This window comes from Microtus pennsylvanicus, chromosome 11 (genome assembly GCF_037038515.1).
Source record: "Microtus pennsylvanicus isolate mMicPen1 chromosome 11, mMicPen1.hap1, whole genome shotgun sequence".
Classification (NCBI taxonomy): Eukaryota; Metazoa; Chordata; class Mammalia; order Rodentia; family Cricetidae; genus Microtus; species Microtus pennsylvanicus.
This window is the reverse complement of record NC_134589.1, coordinates 11,118,294-11,132,149: the sequence shown is the minus strand read 5'-3', so window position 1 is coordinate 11,132,149 and position 13,856 is coordinate 11,118,294. Positions and strand designations below refer to the sequence as shown.

Here is a 13,856-nt window from a genome sequence, read left to right as displayed (position 1 = left end):
GACACTGAATGGGCCACAGTCAAAGACACCCTTCTACAGTTTATTCGCCGCAAATAAGGTCACCCTGCTCTGCCCACTTCCTTACTTCTCTATCCTGTGCCTGGGGGTGGCTATCTGTGGTGGGCAAGCTGTGGCAGACCCTAGCCTGGCTACCTGCATAGAAACATCAAATACAGGCACCACAGCAAGGGGCTTTACCCCGCCAGGAAAGTCATATGGGGAGTCAGGTCTCAAAGGCGGCCAAGATGTGTGCGTGCAAGCAGCTTACCTGGGCCTGTGGGATCCGCAAGCCTCCGTAGGCGGCCGCTGGAGGTCCGCGTGACTCCTACAGGCAGAAACAAAGAGAAAAGGTCACACAAGGCCGCCAGGCTCTGTCTCCTGGTGGGTGGCAAACACGGGAGTATCCCCACTTCTGCACCTGCCACAGGCTGCAGAACCAAATAAACCCAGACAGGTCTCCACCTGTCCCTCAGAACGATGACAGCCACCCACCTGGATGCTTCACACAACTGACACAGGACCCATTGTGCAGATCAGGGAGCTGAGTCTCAGGGTAACCTGCCTGGGGCCACAGAGCAACCAGAAGCTGGAACCATAGTGAGATTCCATGTCTGGGTCCAGGTCAAATATCCTCACAGTGAGGATTGCTAATGGAGAGGGGCTACCTACCGCTCAACCTGGACCAACCACTTAAGGCCCATACCTGGCTGGGTGGTGGTGGCACAGCCCTTCAATCTCAACTCTTGGAAGGCAGAGGCAGATCTCTGAGTTCAAGGTCAGCCTGGTCTACAGAGTGAGTCCCAGGATGACCAGGGCAATCAAGACTATAGAGAAACATTGTCTTAAAAAAAAAACTCACACCTGCTCAATCAATAGCGTTTCCCCAGACACAAGGACCAGAAGCTCCATTCATCCTCCAAGTCATCCTCCCTCCAGACTGCATTGAGGGAAGGTGGGATGCTCTCTCTCTGCCCCAAAAGGGAACACAGGCGAGTCTGGATCCGCTAAGTCTCCGCCACACTCTGCCTCCAGGCACAGGTGCCCCTTGGCTGGCACTCCCTTGTTGCAGAGTCTTGTGGTGGGCAAGCCTTAGCTTGAGGACGTGGTGAGGTGCTAAGCTGAGCACACGCAGGGGCTGCCAAGAGGAGCAAACTCAAGAACCCATGTTGCCACCTTACCATAGCCAGGTCACGGTGTTCAGGGAGTGACCCTCTTAAATGCCACATAACTATCCTTCAGATAGTCACGAGGGACACACCGAGAGGCTATCCCGCCCATCCCAAACAGCAAGATGGTCACCTAGGCTAGACCTAGGCACTTCCCTGTGCCCTCAGCCATCTGACACACATCCTGGCTGTTAGTCAAAGAGGACAGCTTCTCTTTAGACTCCTACATTCTTACACCACTCATCCGTCCACCCATCTATCCATCTATCTGTCCGTTCAACCACTCACCTAGTCAGTAGTTCCTGGCCAGTCTCCCAGGAAGAGGATTATGGTTAGGAAGATGAATGGGGGAAATAGACGGATAAGCAGATGGACTTGTAGGTGAATGGGTGGATGGTTAAATAAGTGAGCAGATAGATGGGACGGATGGATGGATGGGTAGGCGGATGAATGAACAGGTAAATGGGGTTTGTAAGGAAACTTAGAACCGGTCCCTGGAACAGACACACCTTCCGGACTAGGACTGTGATTTAGGTGAGGTGCCCAGGGACACAGAGGAGAAGTGGAGAGAGAATCTTCTCCTGAGTGTGCTAAAGTGTGGGTACCTCACCACCATCAACAGCCCATCCACACCGGATGAGCGACACCGCGTCTGTGGATGAACGCCATCAGCACCACCTTTTCCCACCCCCATGGAGTCAGTCAAGAAACTCCTAGGAGGCACCACCCAGGTCCAGGACCACCTAGCACTGGTGCACAGTCACTGAGTCCCCAAGATAGAAACTGGGGTAAGGAACAGTCAGCCAAAAAGGGCGGCATTGGACATTCCTGTGGCCTGAGTCACTTCCGGATGAGACAGTTCTGCAGGGGATGCTGGGGACAGAGGGTGCCCTGTCCTTCCTCTGGGCCAGCTCAACACCCACACCGACTACCTGCCCTCTGGCTTCAGACAGAAATACAAGAGGATCTGAGTGAGTTAAGCAACCCGGGGCATGTGATCCCTTCTCCCCAAACCCAACTGGGAAAACAGCATGTTTTTGGGTTTCTGGGGCAAAGTTTTTATTTTCTTTATGCTGTTTGTTTTTCTGACTTCCTAAAATGGACATCCCTGCTAGGCGACCCTGCCAGAGAAGCCACAAAGAAGGCTGCTGACCAGGAGGGGCTGAGGGTCTTCTGCATCCCAGGCCTAGGCATGGTCCTGGAAGGAACCCCAGACCGGGAATGGCTCTGGCTTGGACCTCCTCCCACAGGCCTGTGTCAAAGGCAGCCAAGGACTATGATCCAGCAGAGAATTGAGTTATTTTTATGCAACTTTAAAATGAAGAAGATTCAGAAGGAGCAGCGACACACGAAACCTGCCATCTGGAGTCAGCCCAGAGCAAGAGACCGGAGTTCTCCGAGAATGAGGCCTGGCTGCAGATCAGACCTCCCAGGTACAGTGACTTCATCCACTAGCAGCTTCCAGGTCAAAGGGGGCACCACTAGACTCTTCCTCTGGCCCATTAAGGTTTACAGACAAGAAGAACTGGAGAAAGAGTTCAATCTATAAACTGCTTCGCACGAGCATAAGGACCTGAGTTTGATCCCAAGACCCACGTGAAAAAGCCCGTGTACCAGAACATAACCAGCACAGGCAGAAACTGACTCTGGGGCTCCCTGACCAGGCAGCCTCAGCAAATCAGTGAGATACTTTGTCTCAGAAAAGCAAGACAGAATGCAGGTAGCCCTTCCCCTCGGGACCTGGAATGGGGGCTCCAGCTCCAAACAAGCCTAGGTCAGCGGCTTGTTTGCTAGCAGGTGTGAGAAGCCAGACCAGCATCGAGGGCTGTAGGTGGGCCTGGAGTACAGATTCTAGGGATGTCACCAGCAACTACTCAGGGCTTGTCTTCCCCAGAGATGGAGCTGATGAGCTACTCTCTGTCTGTCCATGCCCCCCGCCCCCCAGCATGTGCCCTTGGCCTCTGAATCTGGGACTAAATGGCGCACTATGAAGCTTTGGGGCTGAGACCTGAAGAGCCTCTCTGCCAGCCCAGGGCTTCTGCCCACCCTCTGGCTGTGAATCTGTGAGAATTCCCTCCCTGAGGTATTAGCTATTTTTCTGTTCTCACGATAAGTCGCCGGAAGCAACTTAAGGAAGAGGGCACTTGTGTTGGCTTCCGGTTTCAGAGGAATGAGGGTCCAGAATGACGGGAAGGCGTGACGGCAAGTGGCAGGCATGGAGGCCACGGTGGAAGCCGAGAAGCCATATTCCAACCATAAGGAAGAGGCAGAGCAGTGCGTGAAGTACCATGATGTCTTCTGCTCTCTGAATCTGCCTCCCGCCCCCATGACACACTTCCTCCAGCATAGCTGCCCCACCCCATGACCTCGCCAAACAGCACCGCTGGCTGGTGTTCAAATGCTGGAGATCATGGGGGACGTTTATCATTCAAACCACCATACCTGGGGAGACATAAGACAATCTCCTCCTCATAAGCCCATTGACAAGCCTAAGTCGTCCCCCCCCACACACCGCCAGGATAAACCAGTGGGTTTATTGGTCAAAGCAACCACACTGGAAAGTCTCTGCCCAGCACTGATGGCTCTGAGCCTTGTCGGCCTCCCTCAGCCTGTATACCCTGGCGCTGCCCCACCAAAAGGCCACGTGATTTAGCACAGACTTTCATAAAAGTGGCTGGGAGGGGCAGCTGGAATTTCTGGTGAAGGTTCGGTGACCTTCCCCAGTCTGTCCTGTGAGGAAAGGTCAGTCAACAGTCAACAGGCCCTCCTGGAAGCAGACACAGCGGGTTTGGTGACGGCGGTGGTTATTTTGCCTGGAGGACCTTGTTCTGTAGCAAGATGACTCAAACTACAGCTTCTTCCTCCACAAAAGTAAGGGCTGGGGACAGCGAGGGCACAGATCAAACACTGTCTCACCAGAGGCCTCGGTCTTTAGACCAGGAGATCCCGGCCCTGTATCTATTTCCTCTGTAGAGGGGAGGGCCTGCTTCTTGTCTGGCAGGCCATGAGAGGCAAACCGCTCATCCACTACAAAATGCCAACCAAAAAGAAGTGCCCTTGGTCTGTGGGTGTTAGCGCTTACCATGAAGGCCCAGCTGCAAGACCAGACCCCACCACCAGAGGCAGTGTTGTGTCTTTAGAATCTGTAGCTGGGGCTGGAGAGATGGCTCAGCGGTTAAGAGCCCTGGCTGCTCTTCCAGAGATCCTGAGTTCAAGTCCCAGCACCCAGAGGGTGGCTTACGACCATCTACAATGGGATCTGATGCCCTCTTCTGGAACTCAGGTGTACATGCAGAGAGCACTCATACATAAAATTAAATAAAGTTTTTAAAAATCAAAGAAAATCTGTGGCTCTTACTGTGTGGATTTGTGGTGTGTGTGTGTGTGTGTGTGTGTGTGTGTGTGTGTGTGTGTGTGTGTGTGTGTGTGTTGGCGTTTGGAGGCATGGTTTCCATATCAACAGGATGCGGCTGGGTGAAGACACCAGGCATCACTGCTGCCCCAGGCACCACGCAAGGAGATGAGTATACAAGGGACCTCGCTCAGTGTCAAGCCAGCAAAGGTATCTATCTCACAGATGAGGAACAGGAGTCCAGTGTGTTCCAGGAGGCAGGCGTTCCAGCTGTGGGGCGGCCGTTCCAGCTGTAAGGCGGTCACACCCATCACACAAGTCAGGACCCAGTGAGCGTCTGATTTCCTGCTGCTCTCCCAGGTGAGGTTGTTGTGTAAAATACAGGCTGCCTCGCTGAACTTGAATCTCGGCTGTGAGGCAAACCACCTCTCAGGTGTAAGTATATTCCAAGTGTTTGGGGGGCATTCTTATACTAAACACCAGTCCTTCACGGGTGCACATGTGGAGGCCAGAGGACCACCTCACTCCTAGGCAGCCATCCACCTTGTTTTCTGAGACAGACAGGATCTCTCACCGGAACTAGGGGCTTCTCAGTTTGGTTAGGCTGTCTAGCCAGTGAGCCCAGGGGCTCACTTGTCTCGACCTCCTCAGCACCAGGATGGCAGGCACAGGTCACCGCGGTACTTTTTTATGTGGTGCTGGTGATAAACCCAGGTCCTCATGTTTATGTGACAAACGCTTTACTGACTGAGCCGTGGCCCTTGATCAATCCTCAAGAATCCAAACTTAACCCATCTGAGGATGCGGCGGGTTGGTAGCTGACAGAGATGAGCAGAAAGACTGCTGCTTCATGCTTGGCTTGGCAACGGCTGGCCTTTAGTGGCCCTCAGGCAGGCATTACTAAGGAGGGAGGCGAAGCTATGAGTTGTTCAGGTCCTGCTTCTCTGGAGCCTTAGTGACCATGCAATGATCGGCCACCAAGAACTACAGAAGTCAGCATGGTAAGCTCTCTCAGGAGGCCCTGTCCCCAGAAGACCACTGGAATACAACTGATAGTCACCAGCATGGACCACAAGTCCCCAAAGCCAGCACAGTGGCTGGAGTGGTATTGAAGCAAGACTGGAAACAGACAGACAGACTGAGAGGAAATCCAGCTCAGGTGAGTCCAGCCAGCTCCGGAGTCCTGTGACCAGCAGCCCTCCAGGGCATCCAGATCCCCTGAGGTTTAGTCACACCCCAGGCAAGAGCCCCTGCTCTGGGATGGGGCAGTGACATCTTTCTCCCTGTCATCGAGGCCCACTTCAAAGCACTCGCAGTGACTGTGGAGCAAGCTCCCCTGGAGTCTGCGAGTTCCTCTCATGCCTGGAGAATGATACACGTTCTAGTCCACTGGGCAGCCACTGTCTCATGACAGTGACCTTCCAGTTCTAGGCTCCAGCAAGCCTCCTCACCGGGGAGGCTCGCTGCTACTATCAAGTTGTAGTAAATGCAACAGTTTATTAATGCAAAATGCAAATTTGTAACATGCAAATCACCCAAATACGAGACAGACTTAGGATGACCTCACTGTTCCTTGACATTAAGCTGGGCAAGGTGACTCATGCCTGTGGTCCCCACACACTCTGAAGGCTGAGGCTAGAGGATCCCTTTGAATTCAAGGCCAGTCTGGACTACACAGGAAAAAGGTCTGGCGAGCTGGCATTTCACAACATGACCATATCCTATTCAGACCCTATCTCAGTTGCTCAAGTGTGTCAGAACGCCCAGACTGGGGGTTGAGGGTAACAGAACTTCAATTCCCCCACAATTCAGGAGAGCAAACGTGTTAAGACCAGCACGCAGCTGGAACCGGTTTCCTGTAGAGTCTCTTCATCACCTTGTTGTCCTGTGGTCCTTTTGACACACCTGATGTGGACTCTGGTGTCTCCTCCCCTCTCATAAGGATGCTGGCTCTAAGGACTCAATCACCTTCCCTTGGGGGCTGCATATCCAGATAGTCCCACTGAGGGTTAAGACTTCACTGTGGAACTTGGGGGAGAGCCGGATGTGGCAGTTTGGATGAAGATGGCCCCCACACGCTCATATGTTTGGATGCCTGGTCCCCAGTTGGTGAACTGTTTGGGAAAGATTAGGAGGTGTGGCCTTGTCAGAAGAGCTGCGTCACTGAGGGTGAGCATTGAGGTTTCAAAAGCCCAGGCCAGGCCCAGTGTCTCTCCGCCTGCTACCTGTGGATCAGGATGTAAAGCTCTCAGCCCCTTCCCCAGCACCATGTCTGCCTGTGTGCGGCCATGTTCCCCACCATGATGACAACGGACTCACCCTCCGAAACTGTAACCAAGACCCCAGTTAGATGCTTTTCTTTTTTTTTCTCCTTTATTTATTTATTGGTTTTTTTAAATTTATTTATTTATTAAGGATTTCTGTCTCCTCCCCGCAACCGCCTCCCATTTCCCTCCCCCTCTCCCGATCAAGTCCCCCTCCCTCATCTGCTCGAAGAGCAATCAGGGTTCCGTGACCTGTGGGAAGCCCAAGGACCGCCCACCTCTATCCAGGTCTCCTAAGATGAGCATCCAAACTGCCTACCATATAAATAAACTGGAAGAAAAAACCATATGATCATTTCATTAGATGCTGAAAAAGCATTCAACAAAATTCAACACCCCTTTATGATAAAGGTCTTGGAGAGAATAGGGATACAAGGGTCCTACCTAAATATAATAAAAGCTATTTACAGCAAGCCAACAGCTAACATTAAATTAAATGGAGAAAAACTCAAAGCCATCCCACTAAAATCAGGAACACGACAAGGATGCTTTTCTTTATGAGCATTGCCATGGCCACGGTGTCTCAGCGGCAGAGCAGTGACTGAGACTTACGAAGACAACTGAGTCCACAAGGAGAGGACACTAACCTTGCAGCCTGACTTTCCCACTTAGAGCAAAGGGGGAGCGAGAACACGGTGGTAGAGCGAGAACGCGGTGGTAGAGCGAGGACGCGGTGGTAGAGCAAGCGGGGTGAAGTGGCTGACGCCAGAAACAGGGCCATCCTGCTTCTCAAACACCACGAAGCAATGTTGGGGGACAGGTGTACAGGAACAAGAGGACACAGCTTTTCTCCATACACCCTGTCCTGGTCTCCTAGAATCACCCTTCTTAGACTCTCCAGGCACTCTTTGGTGTGCCCAAGCTGATGTCTTACAGAATACAGGGACAGGGACCTCAGATCTACTGGGATTAAGCTGGGTTCAACCAGAGAGAGCCTAGGAGGTGCTGAGTACAAGAGACAGCCAAGAAGTTTCTCCCCTTCTCTGCCTTGAAAGGTGTTCCCAGCAACAGGTTCTGCCTCCTTGGTGGCTTTGGCTCCTACAAGTCCCCCACAGCTGAGGGTGGGCCCTGGAATCTAGTGTCAGAACTCTCCCGCGGAGCTCTGAATGGAAGCGGTGGTCTGGGGACTCCTGCAGGAGCCGCTCAGCTCAGTGGAATAGAAAGCTATTCCACTTGGCACTGATGCTTATGGCATACCCAGTTGTTTCCATGTGCAGCTCGGTTACGGCTCAGCATCCCGAGGCAGAAATGGAGCCCAGGAATTCTCTCTCCACTTCCGGATCCAGTTCCACCTCCAGTACATAATCCAAAATCATAGACACCGCGGTATTCTGCAGCTCTCGTCGCCAGAACCCCGCGGGCAGTAGGGAGGGGCAGGATTTGAAATGCTGAGAGCCAGGAGCAAGCAGTCTTGGAGAAGCCATCCCAACCGCCAGGGGAGGAACTACACACAGAGGGTTCTGTTCTCCTGCAGCCTGAGTCAGAGATGGAGCTCTGATCACAAGAGCAGGGGGGACAGATCTGATGATGACACACGTTTGCTCTCTCGTGCTACTGGCTCTTGACTGGACTCACACTGCCAGGGCAGCACAGAAAAACTGCACCCACTACTGACTCTCCACAAATCTGCACCCCCCAGGCCTAGAGAGATGGCTCAGCTGGTATAGGGCTCTCCCTGCACAAACACAAGGATCCGAGTTCAGATCCCCTGTGCCCACATCCCGGCATCCATACTCAGCTGGTGTGCAGTTGTAATCCCAGCACTGAGGAGGTGGAGACAGGAGGATCCTGGGAGGTACTGGACAGCCAGTCTAGATTAATGGGTGAATTCCAGGCCAATGAGAGACTCTGCCTCAAAAGCAAGGTAGAGAGCAACTGAGGAACCATTCTCAAGGTCGGTTTGTGGCCTCCAGTCACAAGGCCATCCACTCCCACAGGCAGGAACACGCACATACACGCACCCCCCTCATCCCCTTCTCTCCTTCTGTAGGAATCTCAGCCAACGAAATAAATAAAAACTTCCATCTGACATGGTGGCGCAAACCTTAAACACTGGCCCTTAGGACACAATCTTAAATTCCAGTCCAGCCTGGACTATTAAGTAAGAGTCTGTCTCAAACCCCCTGAAAAGATGGGGGGCCTGTAAGAGGAGGGGAAGGAGAAGGTAGGAAGGGGGAGAGGAGTTAGAAAAGGAAAAAGATGTGGCCACTCAGAAAGACTTAACTTTCTCTTCTCTCCACAGAAAAGGAAACACAGGTTTTGGTGCAGAAGCAGAGCCAAAAGAAAGTCACAAAAATGTTACTTTGGAGAGGCGACAGACTAAATGATACTCTTCTAGATTCCGTGATACTTCCGATACTTAATAGCTGTTTCAAAGGCACAGTCTAAACTGCAGGTGATCCCTGCTCTCAGCAGGCAGAGGCAAGAGGTCAGCTCAGAATTCCAAACCAACCAGTAATACAGAGTGTGTCCGGGGCTCAAGGTGAAACAAGTGAGCAGAATCGCAACCTGGAAACTGCCCCAGCATTTCTGTTGCTACCGTGTGCTGGCGAGGGAACCGAGGGCGGGGGCTCAGGCACTGACCTTCATGAATCCCAGCCCTCATAAGTCCTACCTTATGTTCTCTTAAAGAACTGTTTAAGAGAGCTGGAGAGTCAGTTCAGTGGTTAAGAAGAGCACTGGCTGTTCTTACAGAGGACCGGGGTTCAGTTCCCTGCACAGACATAACGGCTCACAACCACCTACAACTATAGTTCCAGGGAATCCAGGGCTCCTCTGACCACTGAGAGCACCAGGCACTCATGCAATGCATACAAAACCCTCATGAACATAAAACAAAATAGATACATCTAAAAGAAAAAAATTAGTGTTTAAGCACACAATTTGGATTTTATTTCCTATTTGGCTTTTTAGTTCTTCCCGTCATCTATATTGAAAGGCATTCCAGGGGCTGCAGGGGAGACGGCCCAGTTAGTTGATCAACTGCTTGACACACAAGTATGAGCACTTGGGTTTGGACGGCAGCGTACGTTGAAATCCTAGTACCAGGGATGCAGAAACAGGAGGGTCCCTGGGGCTCACTGGCCAGCCTCAGAGATGTCTCAGTGCTTACAAGGGCTTACTGCTCTCACCGAGGACCCAAGTGCAGGTCCCAGCACCCACACTGGATGATGGCCCACAACTCTAACTGGGTTGGGGGGATCTGGTTCACCCGGCCTCTGTTGGTATTAACACTTATGTGTACTAACGCACAGAGAGACAGACATAAACACACATAATAAAAAATAATAAAGTCAGCCGGGCGGTGGTGGCGCACGCCTTTAATCCCAGCACTCGGGAGGCAGAGGCAGGTGGATCTCTGTGAGTTCGAGACCAGCCTGGTCTACAGAGCTAGTTCCAGGACAGGCTCCAAAACCACAGAGAAACCCTGTCTCGAAAAACCAAAAAAAAATAATAATAATAATAAAGTCAGGCGGTGGTGGCACATGGCTTTAAACCCAACACTCAGAAGGGCAGAGGCAGGCAAATCTCTGAGTTCAAGGCCAGATTGCTATAGAGTTCCAGAACAGCCAGGGATATACAGAGAAACCCTATCTCAAAAAAAGAAAAGAAAAGAAAAGAAAGAAAGAAAGAAAAGTAGGTAGGTGAGGGTATTAGACTTGCTTACATACTGTGTTACAGCTTGTCCAGCAATGGCTGTCTACCAAGGGAAGGCCCAAGAATCCAGGAGTTGTTCAGTCCGTAAGGCTGGACGTCTCCGCTGGTCTTCAGCATACACCAGAATCCCAGAGAAGCAGGCTCTATGGCCAGTGAAGGAAAGGACTCGCCAGCAAGAGAGAAGAGAAGTAGGCAAAGGGCTCCCTCATGGGTATCCTTTATGCAGGCTGCCAGCAGATGCAGCCCAGACTAAAGGTGGACCTTCCCACCTCAAACAGGCTGGATGAAAAGTGGATATTTCCACCTCAAATGGTTTAGTTAAGAAAAAAATCCCTCACAGGAGTGCCCAGCTGCTTGAATTTTAGTTAATCTCAGATGTAGGCAAGCTGACAAGTAAGAAAAGCCACCACACCACCTGAGAAATAACACCCGAGGTTGACCTTTGCCCTTGAGGATGTCCGTGCGCGGTTTTTATTCTCTCTCTCTCTCTCTCTCTCTCTCTCTCTCTCTCTCTCTCTCTCTCTCGTGCCTGTGCACACGCGCACACACACACAGAGAATTAAACTTTTCATTGCAAAACCCCTCCTGAAGATCAGTGCACACACCCAAGAGGCACAGGCAACTGACAAGGGACCACCGGGAAGGACAATGGGCACAGAAGAAAACTCTGGCTAGTGAGATTTACCAGCGATCAGACACTGCCAGTCACACCACAGGAGAGCCATGTATGGCTGCCCAAGTGTGTGGGGACACACTGGCCTGGTGCCCCCAAGTCACCAAAGACTTGATTGGACTTGGACTCACCCGGGAGACACACCTCTCTGCCCTGCCCGTGTCTACGTCAGCGTTGTTTAACTGAGGAACGAAGATACACCCTGAATATGGGCCGCACAGTCCCAAAAGCTGGAGTTCTACTGCATAAAAAGGAGCAGGCGAGATGAGAGCCAGCATTCATCTCTCGCTGCCTCCTGGCTGTGGATGGAGTGTGACCAGCTGCTCCATCCCACTACGATGGGCTGGACCCTCAGGCTGTGAGCCAAAATCAGCCCTGCCCTTCCTACATGGCTTTTGCTGGGCATGTCGTCACAGCAACAGGAAGGCAGCTAACACGCGGTGTCACTTCACCTCGGGGTCACTGGATTACACGCATGGGTCCCCACAGAGAGGAGGAGATAGAGGACCGCATGTAGAGAGGCCCTGTAAGGACCGACCAGGAAAACGGCAGGGAGACCAAGGCCAGAGGAACCAAATGTTGATGGCAGGAAAGGCCAGAAAGCCATTACCAACTGGCCTGAGGAAATGAAGTTTCCAGAAGAAATCACTGCAAAGTAACCAGCCAGCAGATGACTCTTGCCAAGTGGCACAGCCGCCAATCGATCCCCATGCCTGGGCTCAGGCTGGTCAAAGGAATAGATGACCCACAGGGACGAAGGAGGTGACAGAGATGGAGAGGCCACACTGGACCCAGCCTCGTGTGCCAGTCACAGCAGGGAATCAAGACAGTAGAAGTTGTTCAGCAGCAAGCCAGCCCTGGGGTCACTTGGAGGTGACAGGCAGTGTGGGGGAACTCTCTCTGTCCATTACACCTCTTAATAAAATGCTGGGGGGCTGGAGAGATGGCTCAGTGGTTAAGAGCATTGCCTGCTCTTCCAAAGGTCCTGAGTTCAATTCCCAGCAACCACATGGAGGCTCACAACCATCTGTAATGAGGTCTGGTGCCCTCTTCTGGCCTGCAGGCATATACACAGACAGAATATTGTATACATAATAAATAAATAAATATTTTAAAAAAATAAAATAAAATGCTGTACTGGGGTCCCTTCGTCTGGCTTTGGAGACACTCACAGGAATGGCAAATATTTTATTGTCATTAGTGAATGGGCCCACGACAGAGGAGAATATAGTCAGGCCGGAAGAGATAAAGCCAGAGAGTAGGCGGAGTCAAGGAGATTCCATGTAGCCTCCGCAGGAGACAGATGCGCTAGAACCTTGCCGGTAAACCACGAGCCTTGTGGTAAAATATAAAATAGTAGAAATGGGTTAATTTAAGATGTAAGAGCTAGCTAGAAATACGCTTAAGCTATTGGCCAAACAGTATTGCAAATAATATAGTTTCTGTGTGATTATTTCCAGTCTGGGTGGCCAGGAACAAACAAGCACCCTCCACCTGTGAGTCACCATTTATCTACCTGAAGAAATGGACATACATGCAAAAAGTGCCAGGACAGAGAAGGGCACCCCAGAGGCAAATGGGCACAACAATTCACTCGGAGAAAACAAACTCTAGAGTGCGGAGAAGTGGCCCACACCTGTAATCCCGGCATTCAGCAGGTGGAGTCAAGAAGATCCGGAGTTCAAGGCTATATGAAACCTGGGCTACAGGAGGCCCTGTCTCAAACAAACAAAACAAAAAGTTAAACAGAAGGAAGAAGACGAGCAAAAGAAGAAAGAAGGCGTTCAGGGACAGCTGCAGACGACAGAGCCTACCAGGGAACTCACAAGTGAAATCCCCGCATGCAGAAGGCCAAGGCAAGAGGATGAGTTCAGGGAAGCAAACGGCATTGAAGCCAGCCCCGACGACAGCTAGAAGCATGGGATGGGTGCTGTAAACACGGGTGCGGCTCAGCTCCGCACCTTCCAAGGGTCACACATCACTGTGGAGGGGGACCAGTGTGGCAGACATGGGTGTCTATTCTGAAGAGCCGTTATTGCTGGCCTTGAGCCACGCGGGTGTCTGGATGCCTGTGGAAGGAGCCCAGCGACAGGAATATGCAACTGTGAAAGCATGGGCTACACCTTAGATAACTGAATGATACATTTCACATGCGTGGGAACAAGCAGGGAGAGCGCGTAACAGTGTTACAACCCTTAGGGTTTTAAGTTTCCCATTCAATTTCCTGTTCACAGAGAAGTCCACTGTGCAACAATCGCCCACGGGCAACAACAGCGAAATAAAGCAAACACATAAAAATAAACAGACAACACAGTCTGTCTCAGAAAGCATTTCCGGGAAAAGCGAAATCAAATAAAGCTAATGTCGGGGTCCAGCAGTCAAGGCTGACCCAGAGCCACCAGGAAGCTCTGCCATCCAGAGTGACTCACCCAACATAGCTGAGGTTTTGCCACACCTTGGAAAGCTGGGAGGCGGTATGATGCCAGTGCCGGCAAGAAGCCACCATCCGTTCCTCCCAGGCCCGTTGGGCTCCTTGCAGTGGCCATCTGACCCAGAACCCCTCAGTTATAGCTTTGCCTAGCTCCCACTACAAATACGAGCCAAAGATATAAAATTATTGGTGAGTTTTACAAATGGCTCCCCCAGACCTCCCTGCGCCAACCGGCCAAGTCCCCAGCACGCTG

The 13,856-nt window shown here is 51.7% G+C and overlaps 1 protein-coding gene across 3 annotated transcripts in view; it reads right to left on the bottom strand.

Annotated features, from left to right (window-relative positions):
* Nucleotides 1–13,856, bottom strand: part of Septin9 (septin 9) — a 163,488-nt gene that overhangs the window by 143,767 nt on the left and 5,865 nt on the right. For all 3 annotated transcript variants that reach the window (XM_075990207.1, XM_075990208.1, XM_075990209.1), the window contains exon 2: nt 269–325. In XM_075990207.1, coding sequence (XP_075846322.1) covers nt 269–325 — 57 coding nt within the window. The remainder of the gene's footprint in view (nt 1–268; nt 326–13,856) is intronic.